The sequence below is a fragment of the Hydra vulgaris genome, chromosome 11 (assembly GCF_038396675.1).
Source record: "Hydra vulgaris chromosome 11, alternate assembly HydraT2T_AEP".
Classification (NCBI taxonomy): domain Eukaryota; kingdom Metazoa; phylum Cnidaria; class Hydrozoa; order Anthoathecata; family Hydridae; genus Hydra; species Hydra vulgaris.
The window spans coordinates 2,248,721-2,267,390 of NC_088930.1; the positions used below are offsets into that span (position 1 = coordinate 2,248,721).

General features: G+C 26.6%; 2 protein-coding genes across 6 annotated transcripts in view; one reads left to right on the forward strand and one right to left on the reverse strand.

The window, feature by feature from the left end:
* LOC100197902 (acid-sensing ion channel 1-like) overlaps positions 1–18,670 on the reverse strand; it is a 72,736-nt gene that overhangs the window by 25,832 nt on the left and 28,234 nt on the right. Inside the window, exons 1-5 of one of the 4 annotated variants that reach the window (XM_065809795.1) lie at positions 15,849–16,181; positions 14,965–15,760; positions 14,790–14,825; positions 9,382–9,434; positions 599–736 (exon numbers count right to left, since the gene is read on the reverse strand). In XM_065809795.1, the coding sequence (XP_065665867.1) occupies positions 599–668 (70 nt within the window). In that variant the 5' untranslated portion in view covers positions 669–736; positions 9,382–9,434; positions 14,790–14,825; positions 14,965–15,760; positions 15,849–16,181. Of the gene's footprint in view, positions 1–598; positions 737–9,381; positions 9,435–9,530; positions 9,564–14,789; positions 14,826–14,964; positions 15,761–15,848; positions 16,182–18,670 lie in introns of those variants that run through there. The other 3 variants (XM_065809796.1, XM_065809798.1, XM_065809797.1) reach the window with 3 other exon arrangements.
* The window catches only part of LOC136087334 (uncharacterized), a 42,235-nt gene that overhangs the window by 13,895 nt on the left and 9,670 nt on the right, over positions 1–18,670 (forward strand). The gene's annotated exons all lie outside the window — the stretch shown is intronic.

The window sequence follows — 18,670 nt, forward strand, 5'->3', positions numbered from 1 at the left end:
AGTACAAGCAAACTATATGGGCCTAGGTATAAGACTTGATCGCCTCATGAAAAATGTCATCAATTAACAAACCCGAATTGAGATGAAACTTTTTAAACAACACATTTAGTTCTTAAGTAATAAACAATAAATTCAAGAAACCTGTAGAAAAGCGTTTTGTGACACAAGCGGCAAAAATTTACCTTAAACATCAAAAAGCGCTTTCCAATTATAACTTGCAGTAGCAACGCGTTGTGGAAAGTAGAAGTACGACGTTTTTAGAATACCCGGGCCAATTTTAGGCTCTTGTCAGAGCCTGAGAAGATTTCAAAATATTATTTTTCCTAATAATATATTAATTTTCCTTATACAATTCCTAGGAGAATTCAGTAAAAAAAATTTCATACATACATACACACACACACACATATATATATATTTGCTTTAATTTATATTTAGTATTACTAATTTAAGTTTTAAAAAAAACTTGTGTGTTGTAGCATATTATTTTTAGAAGGAAGTATCAAACAACTAGGGTTTTAAGGATCGGTTATCCAACTTATTAAAGAAATGTATTTGGTAACAAAAAAAGAAGAAAAAAATTTATATTAAAACATACTATTAGTAGCTTCACTTGTTTCTTGTATTGCTTCCACGGTAATTTGTGCTATATCTTTAAAGTTAAGCATTCTTATTTAAGTTCTGTCAAATTTTCGCTATTAAGAAGTTGTCTCAGGTAAAAAGCTGTCACAGAAATCTAAATAAACAAAAAATTGACTAAGCGATATGTTTCAATATATCTATAGTTCAATATCAAAATAATCGGTATCATATCTCGGATATTATCTGATATCAATACAATACCTTGCAGTATTTATATCGAGATCATGTGAAATTAGTATCGAAGGTATTGATTATATTGGTATTAAATTTTGTCGGTACAATAATATCATTCGGTATCACAGCTTTGTTCTTCACGAGAATTTTATGATTATAAACGATTAGTATTTTGAAATAATAAAGTATAAATTGAAATAATAAATTAAATAATAAATAATAAAAATAGTAAATTATGTAAATACTGAGATATATAATTAGCTCATATACTTAAAATTTCAAAGATTTTGAAGACCCTATGAAATCATACTTGTCTATTAATGCTAATTTAATTTCTTACCTGGTATTGTTGTTCTAAGTTAATCTTGCCAAGTAAAGTAATTTTCGCCTTTTATTATGTGTTCAACATTAAACATTCTGTGTTCAACATTAAACATTCTGTGTTCAACATTAAACATTCTGTGTTCAACATTAAACATTCTGTGTTCAATATTAAACATTTTGTGTTCAACAGAAAATTTAGTTTGGAAAGGATTTTTTTTAATATATTTTTTTTTCTTATATTTTTTATTATATTATTATTTTTTTTTATTATATTTTTTTTCTTATCAATACCAAACTAGTTTATGCAACCAGTTGATACCATACGAAACTTTTTATAATTTTGTATCGTGTGGCATTGAATAAACACTGATGATATCGACAATCCCTCCTGAAATCGAGTTGCATGATACCGATTATCTAGTGCTTACTAATATTTATTTATAAAAAGATTTTTTTTAATTTATATTTTTCATATAATAAGAAGATATAAGTACAAAGAAAAAAGTTATTTAAATTTTGCTTAATTTTGAAATTAAATTTTAGGATTTTTATTTTTTTTAATTAAAAACAAAATATCTTTGAATGTATTCAAACTAATGAAAACCATCAACTTTTATTTTGTATAAATCTTTATAAATTATAAGTCTTTAAATGCTTAAAAATTTAGCCAATAATTTTTATTAATAATTAACAACACATTTTATTTATTATATTCTCAAAGTTTCAAAATTGAAAAACTGCCAGCCATTTAAAAATTGTTATGCTATTTTATTTTCAACTCTGCCATGTTTAATATAAATATAAGGTTAATTGAATATTTTGTACACGCACGTGCAATAACGAGGAGTTTTACTATTGGAGTCGGAGTCGCGATTTTGTTTACCAGCTCCTACTCCGCTAAAAATGTTCCGACTCCACAACCCTGTTTATTACTCACATTTATAAATTTTACATATTTAGTTTTAAATAGATAACTAGTTTTACTTTCTTTTGAACCAAACGTTAACTATAAAAAAATTATAAGTTAACAAATTATATAAAAAAGCTACTATAACTCTATAATAATACTAGAAACCATTTTTAAAGGAAAAGTTTTTAACAATAATTTTTTTTGACAATTTATAAAATAGAAAACTTTTCAATTACATGAGTAATTCAAAAATCAAAGAAATGAGTAATGAAAAATAAAGAAATGTTTAATGCATCTGTTAGAATTTCTGGATTTTAGGATAGTAAAGCTTACAAGCACAAAGCAAACTATTGCATACCCAGTGGGCACGAGACGTAAAAAAGACGTCTTTTAAACGTCTTTTAAACGTCTTTTGAACGTTTAAAAGACGTCTTTTTTAAGTCCTACTGGGTATTATTCAAGACTTTTTTATAGTGCTCACTGGGTATTTTTTACGTGTACTAGTTTCATCTATGCTATGTATGCCAATTTATATTATAATTAATATTTTTTTAAATAAAACTTTTTCTCCATTAGTGCACCATTTTACATGTTTTTTTTCTTCTTTTAAGTTTGCTTTTGTATGAATTAATTATAGCTATTGTAATTAATTTATACAAAACCACCAGAGTGGGCATTAAACAAACGGATCCTTTGATTCCAAAGTCAACACTTTAACAACTACGTCACAGTCACTGAGATTTATTTCCGTACAACTGTTTGTAGAAAAATGCAGAAATCCCAATGCTTCCTTTTATTTGCATCGTATTTTTTTTACCTAATAACTCAAAGCTTAGATATGTATATATTTGTAGGCGTATTATATTAGTCAGTTAAACAGTAAAAAAAATAACTTTCTAAAAAATTATGAAGAATTTTTTAATTAAGCCTAAACTTGTTGTTGTATACTTGTTGTTGTATACTTGTTATTGTATACTTGTTGTTGTATATTTGTTGTTGTATACTTGTTGTTGTATACTTGTTGTTGTATACTTGTTGTTGTATACTTGTTGTTATATACTTGTTGTTGTATACTTGTTGTTGTATACTTGTTGTTGTATACTTGTTGTTGTATACTTGTTGTTGTATACTTGTTGTTGTATACTTGTTGTTGTATACTTGTTGCGTTACGGATATATAACATAAAACTTTTATTATAGAAATTTTATATTTTTTCCATCAGCAGCTCAATTGATTAAGCTTGACATAATTCGAAAAATTGCTTTGAGGGTTATTTTTGGTGCCTATTATGATGCTTATTCAGCCCCTCTATTACCCAGTGGGCAGGGAACCTTAAAAAGACATCTAAAACGTCGAAATCGTTTTTACGTCCCGTGCCCACTGGGTAATAGAATTAAAATTGGACTCATTAAAAGTTTGAATTGTTCAGTTAACCTAAACTGAGAGACTCGAGGAGCGGAAGAAGGATTGAATATTTTTGAATTTTTTATTTATAAATCTCTTATATAACGGCAATTTATCGAGTTTAAATAAAAAAGTATAAAAATTAATTAAAAAAAATAGTTAGATTATACATAAAAAAAGCACAAGTGTAACAAAAATAAAATGTTCAAGTTATTGAAAATAAATATACTATATATAAAATATATAAATATAATAAATATAAAGAATATTGAAAAAAATAAACTATATATAAAAATATTAATTATTTATTTTATAAGCACAAATAACTTTTCAACGATCATATAAATTAACTTGAAGCATACACACACACCAAAAAGCATTCATAAAATAAAATAAAATATATATATCAAAAATAAAAAAAAACTTCGAATTTTTTTTTTTTTTTTTAAAAAAAAAAGAACACTTTATAACCTTAATAAAAAAAAGAAGAAAAAAAAAAGGTAAACAAAAGAACGAAAAGTAAAGTTAACAAATAAAAAGAAAAAAAAGATAAGAATTTAATAATCAATTAAAAAAGAAAGAAGAAAAAGTAGAGTTAGAAGATTTTTATTTTTATTTTTTATTATTTCTTTATTTTTTGTTTTAAATAATTTTCTTTTTTCTTTACGATATAACTTGTAATCATGATTATAATTCATTAGTTATTATTTTTCAGTCATTATATTATTATTTGTTTTCTCACAATATATTATTTATTTATAGTTAATTGTATTTATTATTAGTCCTCGTTTGATACCTAGCTATTTAATATATTACATTTATTTTTAATATTATATTTTTATAAACTTATTTATTATTGACTTATTTTTATTTGTTATGGTTCTAGTATCTTTGTTGATAATATTATTATTGGTAACAGTTAACAGTAGTTATATTATTATTAGTTTATATTATTAATATAGTATATTATTATATTAATATAGTATATTATTAGTCTATATTATTATTAGTTTAGATATTATTGTAGTATTATTAGTTTTTTTATATTCGATATTTATTGTTGTCATAGTTACTTTTAATATTAGTTCGTGGTTTGTCAAATTTTAATTTATTTTGATTGTTTAATTTTATAAAAGTTACCTTATAATTACCTTTAATGTGAATCCTTTTTTCTATCATTGTTCTTATTTTTTTATATTGTTTTGAAAATTATTTTCGATTACTCACGCTAACGGTTACCCAAACTTTAAATTATTAAATTTAGTCTTTTACTTTGGATTTATTTTTTAAATCTCTATTTTACATTTTAGTCACTTTAATTAGTTAATATTGCATGTACATAAAAATATTTTTTCTAAAGATTATGGCATTTAAATCTCTCTGCAACACTTGTCATAAAATTATAACTGATAATCAAAGAGCCATCCAATGTGATCTGTGTAACTCATGGGTCCATGCAAAGTGCACCCATATTGATGCGTACTCTTATAATCTTCTTTTAAATGACTCGTTAGATTTTTATTGTCATAGTTGTTTATCTAAGAGTATGGCCTTCAGCTCGATTTCCAACTTGGAGCTTAAGTCAACACTATTATGCAAGATATACTTACTAGTTCATTAAACTCTTTTGAGACTCCAAGTAACCATAAAAAGATCTTTAAAGATCTAAATAAATTTCTCAGTTCTGTTAATTGCAAATACTATGACGTTATTGATCTCAATAAAACTATGCTTCCCAATTCAGAACTATATATTTATCTTAACATCGCTTCTCTACCATTCCACATTGAAGAACTCTGTAGTCTTATCAGCTCTCTTAATAATTTTACCTTAGCAATAGGTCTAGAATCTAGAATCAATAGGTCAAATAGAATGTAGTTTATATATAAACGATACAAATATAACTGACACACACATAAACAGGTTTAATACTGAGCATTGTCCTACTGAGGCTAAAGGAGGAGCACTTTTATATTTACGCTCAAATTTAAACTACGTAGTTCACAATGATCTTATGATTTACTCATCTAAATATTTAGAGTTTATTTTTGTTGAAATCTTGTGAATCAAACATAATAATTGACTGCATTTATCGTCATCCCTCAATGAATCAACATGAGTTTACTTCTTCCCACTTAACTCCTCTACTTGAAAATCTAAGTAACGAAAAAAAAAAGATCTTTCTAATGGGTGACTTTAATATGGATCTATTAAATCACAATGAATCTAACCCTGTTTCTACATATCTTTATTCTTTAACTTCTTTCTCACTAAGCCCTTCTATAATTTTACCATCACGCATAACGGCTACACCAAAAAAGGCTGATAGATAACATATTCACGAACTTTCATTCAACTGATCAATACTCAGGTAACCTTACAATTTCAATTTCAGACCACATGACACAATTTATTTGCATTCCTGGCATACCCAAACACCCCAAAAAAGTAAAAACTTACAGACGATGCTTCAAAAAATTTAATAAAAGTTTATTTATTGAAGAAATTTCTAATATCAACTGGGAACTCTCCATTAAAAAAGATGATGATGTTAATAAGTCCATGATATTTATTTTAAAAATATTTGATGAAATCTTAGACCAACATGCTCCGTCCAAAATACTAACCAACCAACAAATTAAGCTAAAATCAAAACCTTGGATAACGTATGGAATACTTAAATCTATCTCAGTTAAAAACAAACTTTATAAAAAGTTTATAAAATCAAAAAATATTTATAAGAAAAATGAATTATTTACAAAATTTAAATTTTATAGAAACAAAATTTCCAATTTATTAAAACTTAGCAAAAAAACATACTTTATTACGTATTTTAATAATAATCTGAACAATGTTGAAAACACCTGGAAGGGAATAAAAGAAATCATTAATATTAGACTTTCTACACACAATACATCTTTTAAATTTAAATTAAACGAAAATCTTATCACTGATCACACTGCCCTATCTAATATAACTAATAATTTTTTTAGCACTATACATAGCAAACTACTTAGCAAAGCCATACCCCCAAAACGCGTGTTTAGTGACTTTCTTAACATTCCAAATGCTAAATCGTTTTTTATTAATCCTGTAACTGAAAATGAAATATCTGGTCTCATTAAAAACACGCTCAAAACTGAAAAAAGTCTTGGTCCTAATAGCGTACCTACATTCCTCCTTAAACTAGTCCCGCACATTATTTCAAAGCCTCTCTGTACTGTTATAAATAACTCATTTAAAAGTGGAATTTTCCCAGATATTTTTAAAGTTGCCAAAGTTATTCCAATATTTAAAAAAGGCTCTTTACTAGATTTCACCAATTATCGACCCATCTTCTTGTTTTCTAATATAGGTAAACTATTTGAGAAGGCAATGCATATTAGACACTATAGTTTTATGGGAAAATTTAAATGTTTTTACACCCATCAGTATGGATTTCGTGCCAGTCACTCCACAACTCATGCTCTCATTGAAATGACTGAACTGATTAGAAAAGCAATTGATGATAAATATTTTGCATGCGGTGTATTTGTCGATTTACAGAAAGCGTTTGATACAGTAGATCATTCAATTTTGTTAAAAAAATTAGAATATTATGGGATCAGAGGCGTACCCCTTAAATGGTTTACTACATATTTAAACGATAGAACACAATTTGTTTCTATTAATAACTCAAAATCTACCCTTGTAAAATGTTCTAATGGTGTTCCAAAGGGTTCAGTATTGGGACCACTGCTTTTCCTTCTTTATATTAATGATCTTCATACGTCCATTAAGTTTGCTATTGTTTACCAATTTGCTGATGATACTAATCTAATGCTAGTTAATAAATCCTTAAAAAAAATTAACAAACACATTAACCATGATCTTGCCAATCTAGTTCAGTGGCTTCGCTCCAACAAACTTATTCTAAACTCTAATAAAACTGAACTTATTATCTTTAAATCAAATAAAACAAAAATCTTTAAACATATGAACTTTAGATTAAGTGGCAAAAAAATTGAACCTGGTAACTCAATTAAATATCTTGGTATAAAAATTGATTCAAATCTTTCCTTTTTATCCCACTGTGAAGACTTAGCAATGAAACTAAGTAGATCTATCTAACGGTATGTTGGCCAAAGTTCGCCATTATGTTAATCTTGAGACACTTTTGAACATTTACCATGCTATTTTCGGCTCACATCTTATATATGCATGCCAAGTATAGGGGCAGTCCCATCAACAAGCTTTTATTAGGTTATCCCACCTCCAAAACAAGGCTTTAAAAATTATTTATTTTCAAAATATTAAATTTAATTCTAATGTGCTCTACCTAACTTCTAAAGTATTAAAACTATGTGACTATATTCAATTTTCAAACTGCCAATTTGTCTGGAACCATCAACGCAATAACCTACCTTTAACTTTCATCGATTTCTTTTCCAAAAGTGCCAACACTCGTTATCACTTAGGTTCCAATAGTAATTTAAACCTGTCTGTCTCTAAACACTGCTCTCATAAATACGGGCATAAATCTATAAAATATCAAAGCATTAAAACTTGGAACAACCTTCCTTATGAACTAAAAGCTCTCTATTCATTCTCAACCTTTAAAACTAGTTTATTCTACTTTTTATTAAAAAAATATAGTTAATGTTTATAATTTCTATAATCAATTTTTGTTGTCTTTAGTATTATTGTTATCATTATTTTTTATTTTAATTTCTATTATATATTTTGTTGTCATTACTATTGCTTATTGTTATTTTTGTAAATATTTACATTACTATTATTAACTACTTTTAACTATTACTACTAATATTAATATTGTTATTATTATTATTGTTATTATTGTTGTTATTATTAGTAGTAGTATTAACACCGTTATTTTTATGTTATAAAGTTATTATTAACACCGTTATTTTTATGTTATAAAGTTTATTATTTTTATTATATCTTATAAAAATTAGCATCATATTTATTTGAATTAGATATTATTAATATTAGCAGGTGTTTACTTTATATTAATTAATTTACTATTTGTAAACATCCTTGAATGTAAAATCTTAATTCAGAAATAAATTATTGATTGATTATTGATATTGTACTATGTCACGTTGTTTATAAATGTTCAAAACATTTAATAATACTATATTATGCTGTTTATAAAAGTTGAAATTATTGTAAAGTACTATGTTGCGCTAATTATAAATTTTCAATTTATTCTACGCTGGTTATATAAAAAAAGGAGTCGCAATCATCGCTTGATATAATTTGACGATTATTTGCTAAATTAAGAAGATGCATTTGGTAAAGTAAAATTATTGTTTACTTTTAAGTAGAGAAAAATGACAACCTGCGGCTAACTTTTTAATTTATCTTTTAACTGCTTTTTTCATGAGCCCGGATTTTATCATTTTATCGTTTTTTAAGTTAATACAAATGAATGGAGTACGTGAGAAATGAATGGAGTACGTGAGAAAAAAACTACACATATTATTTAACTGCAAATGTTGGTCTTATAAACTTTAATTTTTTACATATGCAGATTAAACCAATGCAATCTTAGCAGGTTATGTACCCAGCCGGTATTCAGTCCTAAAAAATTTACTAAATTTTAACAATTTTTACATTTGATATATTAAAGGTTCAACTGAATACTATTGCGAAATTTTTTTTAATGCACAAAGCATTTGTTTTTTTCAAATAATTATATTAAGAAAAAAAAAATGAAATTCAACAGAAGGTGCAACATTACAAAGCAGGTTACTAATCATTTTATGTATTCAATGCTCATGTGCATACTATGTGAACTAAATCACTGATTTGATGAGTTAAACATTTTCGTATGACAACTACACTATGCTCAATACTCATCTAGCTTCTCTAGAAAACATTTATTAAAAAAAAATTTAAACGATAATATTTTAAAAAGCTGTTACCGTTTTTTAGGATCAGACGTCAGTTAGTATAAATACATCATGTAATATAGAAACTAAAAAATACAGATAGCATATAAATAGATACTGTATAAACTTTTTTATATGTAGAATATATATTGGCTGCATACAACAATCAGGTTTAAATTTACCTGATAATTGCACTCAGTCAAGTTATAGTTAAAATATATAAACATTAGTGTATACATTGTTCTTTGAATGGTTTAAGAAAAATATCAGGCAATTGAAACCTATTAAGTTTTTAAAGCTTCAAGTATATCTTACTGAGGTATTTGATATATCTTAATGATTTCTATTAATGCGGAACTCTTAACAGGCTTACCAAATAAAAATATGTTCATTAGTTAGTTATTTCTCTATTATTAAAAAACTAAAATATATATTAGTACTTTCAATAATGTATTTTAAACCTTGTACTGTTTTGTATACAACACTGCTGATGATATTCTTTAATACATTATCAAAAGATATTGATATATTTGTTTTCAAAAAATATGAAAAGATTTATTGGAGGGTTTTTTACATCTTTACTTTAGTTTTATTTTGGTTTTTAAACTGTTGTACTTCATCAAACCTGTTTTACATCAAACCAGATGATATTTAAGGATATTTTTTAGGATTTTTTAGGATTAAAAATAAAATTTGAAATTTATTTTCTTAAGATAATTATAAAAGCATTACTAGTTTAAACTTATTTTTAATGCTTCAGTTAGTTCACAATAACTCGCACCTCCAAGGAACCAAGATAAAGGTTCAACTTAATGAATGTTTAACTAAAGAAAAGTCTTGATAAGCCGAACTTTGATATAAGATGATATACTAATACAATATGAGCTTGAGTCAAAGCGATTTTTCTTTACACCATAAAATAATAAAATCGTAAAAAATGTTTCAGTGAAAGAAGTTTCGTATTTACGCTATACGCTCAAAAGATACGATTGAAAAAAGAACAACATAACGGCTTCCTTATAATTTGGTAATAAAATCGAGTCTAAAAGCTGGCTAAAAATTTCTTTATAAAATCTTTTGTTAAGAAGTTTATAGTAAACAGGCGCGGGTACAGAAAATTTTTAGGGTAAGTTCAAAAGATGTCCCCACACCCCATTTTTTAAATTTTGATCCCCTCTTTGCCGGGTTAAGTATATTTTTTAAAAATGTTTTAATTCTCTAAAAAACATCACTTATAAACTCGCTAAAATACTAAACAAAAATAAAAAAAATTTATATATATATATATATATATATATATATATATGTATATATATATATATATGTATATATATATATATATATATGTATATATATATATATATATATATATATATATATATATATATATATATATATATATATATATATATATATGTATATATATATATATATATATATATATATATATATATATATATATATATATATATATATATATATATATATATATATGTATATATATATATATAAACACACACACACAACAGCAATAAAAATTTAAATATTTTATTCTAATTACTGCTCAATGCCAAATAATTTTTTTACAAAAATGCGTGGCTTTCAAAATAGCTAAATAACACAGGGTTAAAAATAAGGCTTCTTAAACGGGATCCCGTTTTCCCGGAATTCCGATGGTGAAAAATCATACTGTTGTCACGGGATTTCAATGAACTTTCACAAAAATCCCGGTAATTTCGTTCAATATTTTTTTACCATGTTTAAAGATATTAAAAATATTATCACTCGAAATTTGAGTACTATTTACTTTTTTTCCCCTCGTGTTACAAAGTTGAGAAAAATTTGGAAGATTAGGCGGGATGGAGCACCAACTTTGTTATACAAATGCACTACATTTAGCAGTTTGAGATGTTCTTTACAAAAAATCAACGATTTCAAAGTCATCGGGCAGTGAGCGTGATGCATCCAACAGCCGGAATTCTGATGAAAATAATAGTGAAAATAACAAGACTGGAGAAATCAATTTTACAACTTCAGTAGGTTTACAGTCAAGCCGAAACAACAATCTATTAAAATTAAGAGACATCGAGCTCATTGATGAATTATTAAACAACATTAGTAATGAACAAAGAGTTCAAAAGGTCTGGAGAATTGTACGAATGTTTTGTAAATCACCACTCAAAAATGAAATTTTACAACAATACGTAAAAACTAAATAGAATAAAGAATTCAAGTTATGACTGGATGTAAAAACAAGGTGGAATAGTCTTCTTGCAATGTTGGAGCAATTTATTGCATTAAAAATCTGTATATAAAAAGCATTGATGGATTTTAAACAAAACAATATTAACAATATTTCGGAGGAAGAATATTTAGTGGTGCAAACTGTAGTGATGGCGTTGCAAACATTAAAACTCAGAGTTAAAAGAGTTGACCGACGCAACGCATCCCTACTTGATGCAGAGAGTGTATTAGTGTAAATATTAGATGTTTTGCGCAAAAGCATAAGTAATATTGCTTTTTGGTTAAAACGCTGCAGTATGTGCAACATAGAATCGTATTAAAACGTCTTAATAATCCATCAATTTATAAAAACGAATCAGTCTTTTAAAGTACGGCTAAAAAATTACTTATAAGCTATTTGTTGAAGAAATTGTGGTGGTGGTAATAGTGGTTTATGTTTTTTTTTAAATGGTTATAAAAATTAATATTTATAAAATTTATTGTTAATGAAGTTTATATTTACTTGATTTTAGAGTCTTAGTTTCTATAAATTATTTTTTATTTATTTTCTTTATCTTTTTCTTAATAATAATAGTATCAATTACGCATTTTTTGTGTATTTGTTTGAAATTACACATTTTTCCCACCTAATTTAATAAATTCTTGCTTGTTACCAAATCCCAAGATTTACCGGGATCCCGGTAAATGAAACAGTTTTGTCCCGGAATCTCGGGAATTAAATTTTTACGGGAAATGAGAAGCCCTAGTCAATAAGACGTTTTTTAAAAATTATACTTTTATTATATTCAAATTTTATTTAAAACACAACTCACAAGTATTTACAGTAAACTTGTTAAAAACTTGTAAACTATCTAAAAAACAACTGAGTGTGAAAGCTAAGCTTTTAGCCTTCTACTACTTTGCTTTGCAGATTCGTCTTACCATTCTTTTTTCTATTTTATTTCTTATAACTTTTGTGTAGTGAAGTAAAGGTTTGTTAGCATTTATTTGAGGTTAAGGGTACGGTAGAATTAACTTAATGTAAACTTTAATGTTTTCAAATTAAGGAAAATTTCTTGCTTATAATGTTTTAGTAATATTAGATTGGGGGTCATGTTTGAAGTTTAAGCAGTTTGCTTTTAACAGGTCAAGCTCACCTGATAAAGCCTTTGGTTTGGCAATAAGAAATAAGCCTAATAGCTTTTTGTAAAGAGTTTGGTAAGTCTGTCATATAAAAGTCACTAAAGGATATGATTTGGTCTTTCCAAATAACATAAAAAGAACACTGAATTTTATGAAATCATTTTTGAAGAGAGTAGTGATTAGAAAGAATGAACTTAAAGGTATAACACTTCATAGTTGTATCATTGAACCTTGTCTTAAACTCAGTACTCGGCCTTGCAGAGGAATAGTGATAACCAATTTAAAATAATTTGAAATGGATTCAGAAGGATTATTAGGTATTTTTGCAATAAATGAAGTTCAAGGCTTTTCTTTGTAGTATTTAATTTGTGTGCAATCTTGTGTGCAATTTTTCTTCTGTGCAATTTTAAAGCCTTTAGAGCTGAAGAGCTATTTAAAAGGCATTTCTTGTTATTCACAATGCGACAATAAAATCAAAAATTATTGTTAACTTTAGTAGAGAAGAAGCAGTAGTAGAGGTTGCTCTGTACCCAGTAACAATTTCAACAATATTTGAACTTGAAAAAGTTTTCCTTTATGCCTAAATAAGAATTAACAAACCTTTTAACTAAAATAAATTTGAACTGTCTGATGTTTCCTCAGCAGTAATAGAAAAATACTTAAACTTTTGATTTTTTCTGTTATATTTTCTGTAATTTTTTCCTTGCAACACGTTATCAGCTTATTTTTTTTTTATGTATTTAATATATATAAAGCATTATTTTTGCACTGAAAGCACCGTCTAACATCCTTAAATAAGTAACCCATTGGAAGTTATTTATCCTTGTAAGTTAAAAGATTTGTCCAATGTTTTTTACAGTTCTAAAAAAACATAATTATTGTGTTGAAAATGGACAAAAAAAAATGTTAAAAAACCCATCACGACAAAAAAATAGATAAAACTCATTATCTATTTTTTAATAACTTAAACAACTTAGATATATAATAAATTTATCTAATGAGTCTAAAAGCTAGATAAAGATGTTCTAGTTTTTTTTTCACAAATGATTGATTTTTCAAGAACACCAAGAATTAAAAACTAGTTATTATCATTGCAAGTTTAAACAGCTTCTTCTTATATTACTCTGTCTTCCTTTCTTGTTTCTAAAGAATTTTGTGATACCAACATTGGCAAAACAAGTTAAAACACTTTTTTTACAACAAAAAACAGATTTAAAAGTCATGTGGCTCGTGTGTTTCGTGTAAGTCGTGCGTTTGGAAAAACAATCTGCATTTAAGTAAAGTTTTATAAATCATTCACTATTTAGGTGTGGAATTATTTGAAATTTTTTAAATATTAATCTATTATATATTATTGATAAGATCTTAAAAAAAACATTACAAAATTGAAAGTGCCAAAATTTGATTACAAGGATTTCTTAATAAATTTGCGACCAATTTTAAAGTTTTTGTAACTTAAACTGCCTAAAAATTGTCAATTCTTTTTTATATGCCTATAACTTGGTATCAAAAGATAAGTGTATGAATGATCTACAAATTTTCATTGGTATCCAGTCATCGGGCGTATTTAGGGGACCAGAGGGGAAACTCGACGATTATTTTCATCATAGTAAAATGTGTATTTATTCCGTGAAAATGATTTTTTTTTTAAATAGTAATTTTTGTATGCACAAAGTTTTTATTAATATATTCTAGTTAATTTAATAAATATTAGAAGTAGATGTGGTGGCGCAGTATAAAACTATATAAAACTATATAAAACCTTATTATGAAATATGTTTCATTATTATAAATATTTTTATCGTTATGAAAATAAGTGAAAGATGGTATAAAAAATAATGATATTTTATTAGATTACAACAAAAGTGACATAGATAAGTTAACAGGTGGGGGGCATTTTTTTGGTTGGAGGGAAAAAAGGAGGAGGTCAACCAAATAAAAAAAATTTTTAATAAAAGTTAGCAGTACAAAAAATGGAAGGGTACGCTCCTTTTCAATCTTGAAACTTGAAATTCAATTAATACCTTTACGTATATGCTTATATATATATTACAAATAGTAAATAACAAACTTACTTTTCCAAGATTAGGTTTGCTTTTTTCTCTATTTTACTAAAGATAAAAAGTGTCAATAATATACAAAAATATATTTTTATTTTAAAACCTATTTCTTGGCTTTTAGTGATTGATTAGTAATAATGATTAATAAAATAAAATATATATTTAATGATCATCATATAAAATGGCTTACCGATGCGCCAACACAGCGCCAGAGGTCCAAACAAAACACAAACATACATATAATGATTTACTCGTGCGTCTATACCGCGCTAGAGATTCAGACAGAACACAAACATACATATAATCTTTAAAAGCTTATTTTTTTGTTTTTTTTCTCTCCGAAATTTGATCTCCATGCGCTTAAATAGTTTCACCATGATTTGGTAATACTGTTTTGCGTTTAAAAAGCGTTTTGCTTCTTGCAGTGGAGATCGTTCATAACATCAACTTGTTTTGAACATTAATAGGTTTATCGCAGAGGAAATCAGCTATTTTATTTTTACATGTACGCAGCTTTGATAATAAAAAACAAAGTGTGGCATTAGGAACTTTCTACTTTGCAGCACTAAACATACCCTTGAGTTCTTCAAGATTAGTCAATATTGTAAAGCCGTGCTAAAATAGTCTGTTCCTTAAGTAGATGAGTCAATGTTATGTTGAACTGTCGCTGGTACTGTCTGTGAATGACTCTAACGTCAGTATTCAGACAACAGCCCAATGCTTCTCTTATTTCATCACTTTGTGGGCTAAAGCCAACAGTAGAACTAAAGGCTAGATCTTTAAGATTATTACCAAATAAGTCAGATCTTCGTTAAATTAGAAAACGTGGGTTCTTGATACTCTTAACAAGATAGTTGTTAACATTTTTAACCACTTGGATGCCAGACATGTAGTCAAGTCCCTAATCTGGCGCAGCAAAAAATTTAATCATCCAGGGACCAGATATTAGCTCACCAATTTCCCTAAAGCAAACAACTCAAGGATACCTGAAATAAATAAATTATATAAATAATAAAATAAAGCAAATAAGATTTCACACAGTTGTTTATTTATTAATTACATATAAAATCCCACCTATTTCAGAGATAAAATTTTGGTACAGACTATTTCTCAAACCGCCGCATAATGCTACATTAGAAAACAGGAATTTTTTCAGTATTATGTGGTTATGGATTAAAATTCCATATTTGCGAAAAAAGATCTGTAGTCTATTTCCCCTTTAGTTTGATAATAGTCCTTGGCAAATTGTGTTTGTCCAAGAAGATAACAAAATCCTTGAGTCAACTTTAAATAAAAAAAGTAGGTAATAAAGTTTGAGCAGCCGTAGCGCAGTAGTCAGCGCCCTTGCCTCAGAAGCTAGAGATTCGCAGTTCAACGCCACCTCTGGACAAGTCTTATAACACCGGTAAGGAAGGGGGCGTGAGCTTCCTTTTATATACTCTTCCGCGGGCTCTGTGATAAGACCGCAAGGACTTCTTGGGACACCTAAAATAAAAAAATAAAAAAAAATAAAAAAAAAAAAGAAAGAAATAAAGTAGAGCAGAAAAAAGTAAAATTAAAGCTTCTGTTACTTTGTTAAACATTTGTTAGAGTTAAACTTTAGTTTACCATTACCATCCATGTAGCGTAGTTTGTTAAGCTGATATGATATGATACTGCCATGACATACTGATGTCATGGCAATATCATTAATAAAACCAATTATAAACGCTTCTAATTAATTACTTAGGCCTGGTTGAGCTAAACAAATGAAATATCTGACTCTGTACTACACTTATGTGTGAGTACACTTATGAATCTGTAATATCACTTATGTCTGAGAAAAACTCTAGCTCTGTAGTTTATTTGTCTACTTGAGTTAATTGTTTAATACTACAATTTTTTAACTGCTTCTTTTCTTTATTTACCGAATAGTATTTCATGCCTTTGTTGCCCAAGGTCATAAGGAAACTGGAATTTAAAAATTTAATACCAGCATAACATGAAAGTTTATCAAGGCTTGTTGCCTTTAAGACTTCTTTAATATTATCTATACCAATCCAAAGAACCTGCTTCCCTTTTTCTTGAATTCTTTCCTGATTTCTCAATGCAAGAAAGTTGTTAGAGTTTTTTAAGCGAGAAAGTTGCTTAGAGTCTTTACCTTTACTTTTCTTTAATGTCTTCAAACTATCAATTAAACTTTACTTTAATGTCTTCAAACTTACTCTTTAATGTCTTCAAACTTACTCTTTAATGTCTTCAAACTTACTCTTTAATGTCTTCAAACTTACTCTTTAATATCTTCAAACTTACTCTTTAATGTCTTCAAACTTACTCTTTAATGTCTTCAAACTTACTCTTTAATGTCTTCAAACTTACTCTTTAATGTCTTCAAACTTACTCTTTAATGTCTTCAAACAATTAAACGAGTAATGTTAGTCTTACAAAAATAATGAAAATAATAAATTGAATGAAATTAAAATATTTATGACACATTTACAATAATTCATTATATGACACATCTAAAAGTTTATAACTCCTATTTTATTATAGTTTAAATTTATAACTCTTACCTTATAGATTTGTTTGTGAGTAATCCATCTATATAAACAATATCTATCCAAGGCTTTTTGAAAAAGCCAAGGTTTTCTGAAAAAAGTATACAATCGTCAGGGCAATTGACAAGAACTGATAATTTTGCGATTTATTGTGTCCATCAGTACAGCCAATAAACTTTTGGCGGAGTTAATTTGTCTCTAGATCTTTTAAATTGAAAGTTAAGAATTAATTCTTTATATTTTGCAATTATTAGTAATGCAAATGTGGTTTCAAATATTTTGTTTTAGCATTGGAAAGTAGTTATTAACTTTTAAGTTATTGTTGGAGTACCTTGGTCTATACATTAAAAAAAAATGTTTTTGGATCAAATTTCCGCATTTTAAATTTATTGCGCTCTAATGTTTATTAAGTGGGGCTACTATGATTATTGTCTGGGGCAGGTTATTCCATGGATCAAACATTTTTTTTAAACTTACATGGTTATTCATTTTTATAAGCGTGTCTATTCATTTTTATATGTGTGTTTATATGCTTATATGCGCATTTATTCATTTTTATATGCGTGTTTATTTATTCTAGTATGCACGTTTATATGCGAGTCAACCACCCATAAAATCTCTAATATAATTTTATATAAACAATAAATAGGCTTTTATGTTTTTAGATAGATATATTTAAAATATAAAATAGGTTGTTGCCACTGTTAATTATTTAAAAAATGGTTGCCGAGCCAGCGCTGGAATTATGTAACTATGCATACGATTGAAAAGTGGAATTAAATTAAACTCTGTAGTATAGATAATATTTATTCATTTTTATATGCGTGTTTATTCATTCTTATATGCGCATTTATTCATTCTTTTTTATCTTCCATCCATTGGGATGGAAGAGGAAAAAGCAGTGCCAATTCTAAGTGACTTTTTACATTCGGTGATAACCATCATCAAATGCCTTCGTCTTAAGTATTTTTAACCTCGTTTACCAGGAATCAAGAACAATTTGTTTTGAAAAACTGTAAATGAGGTTAAAAATACTTAGGACGATGACTTTTAACATTCGATGATAGTTTATTTGATTTAGTATTAGGCCTTTGTTTAATTTTATAATTAAATTTATTGATTGATTAAATTATTACTTATCTAAATATTCATTTATCTAGATTTAAATTTAATTATTTATAATTATTACATAAATCAAGCTTTTGCTCGTCAACCATTTTTTAAATAAATAACAGTAGCAACAACCTATTTTATATTTTAAATATATCTATCTAAAAATATAAAAGCCTATTTATTGTTTATATAAAATTATATTAGAGATATTATGGGTGGTAGACTCACGTATAAACGCGCTTACTA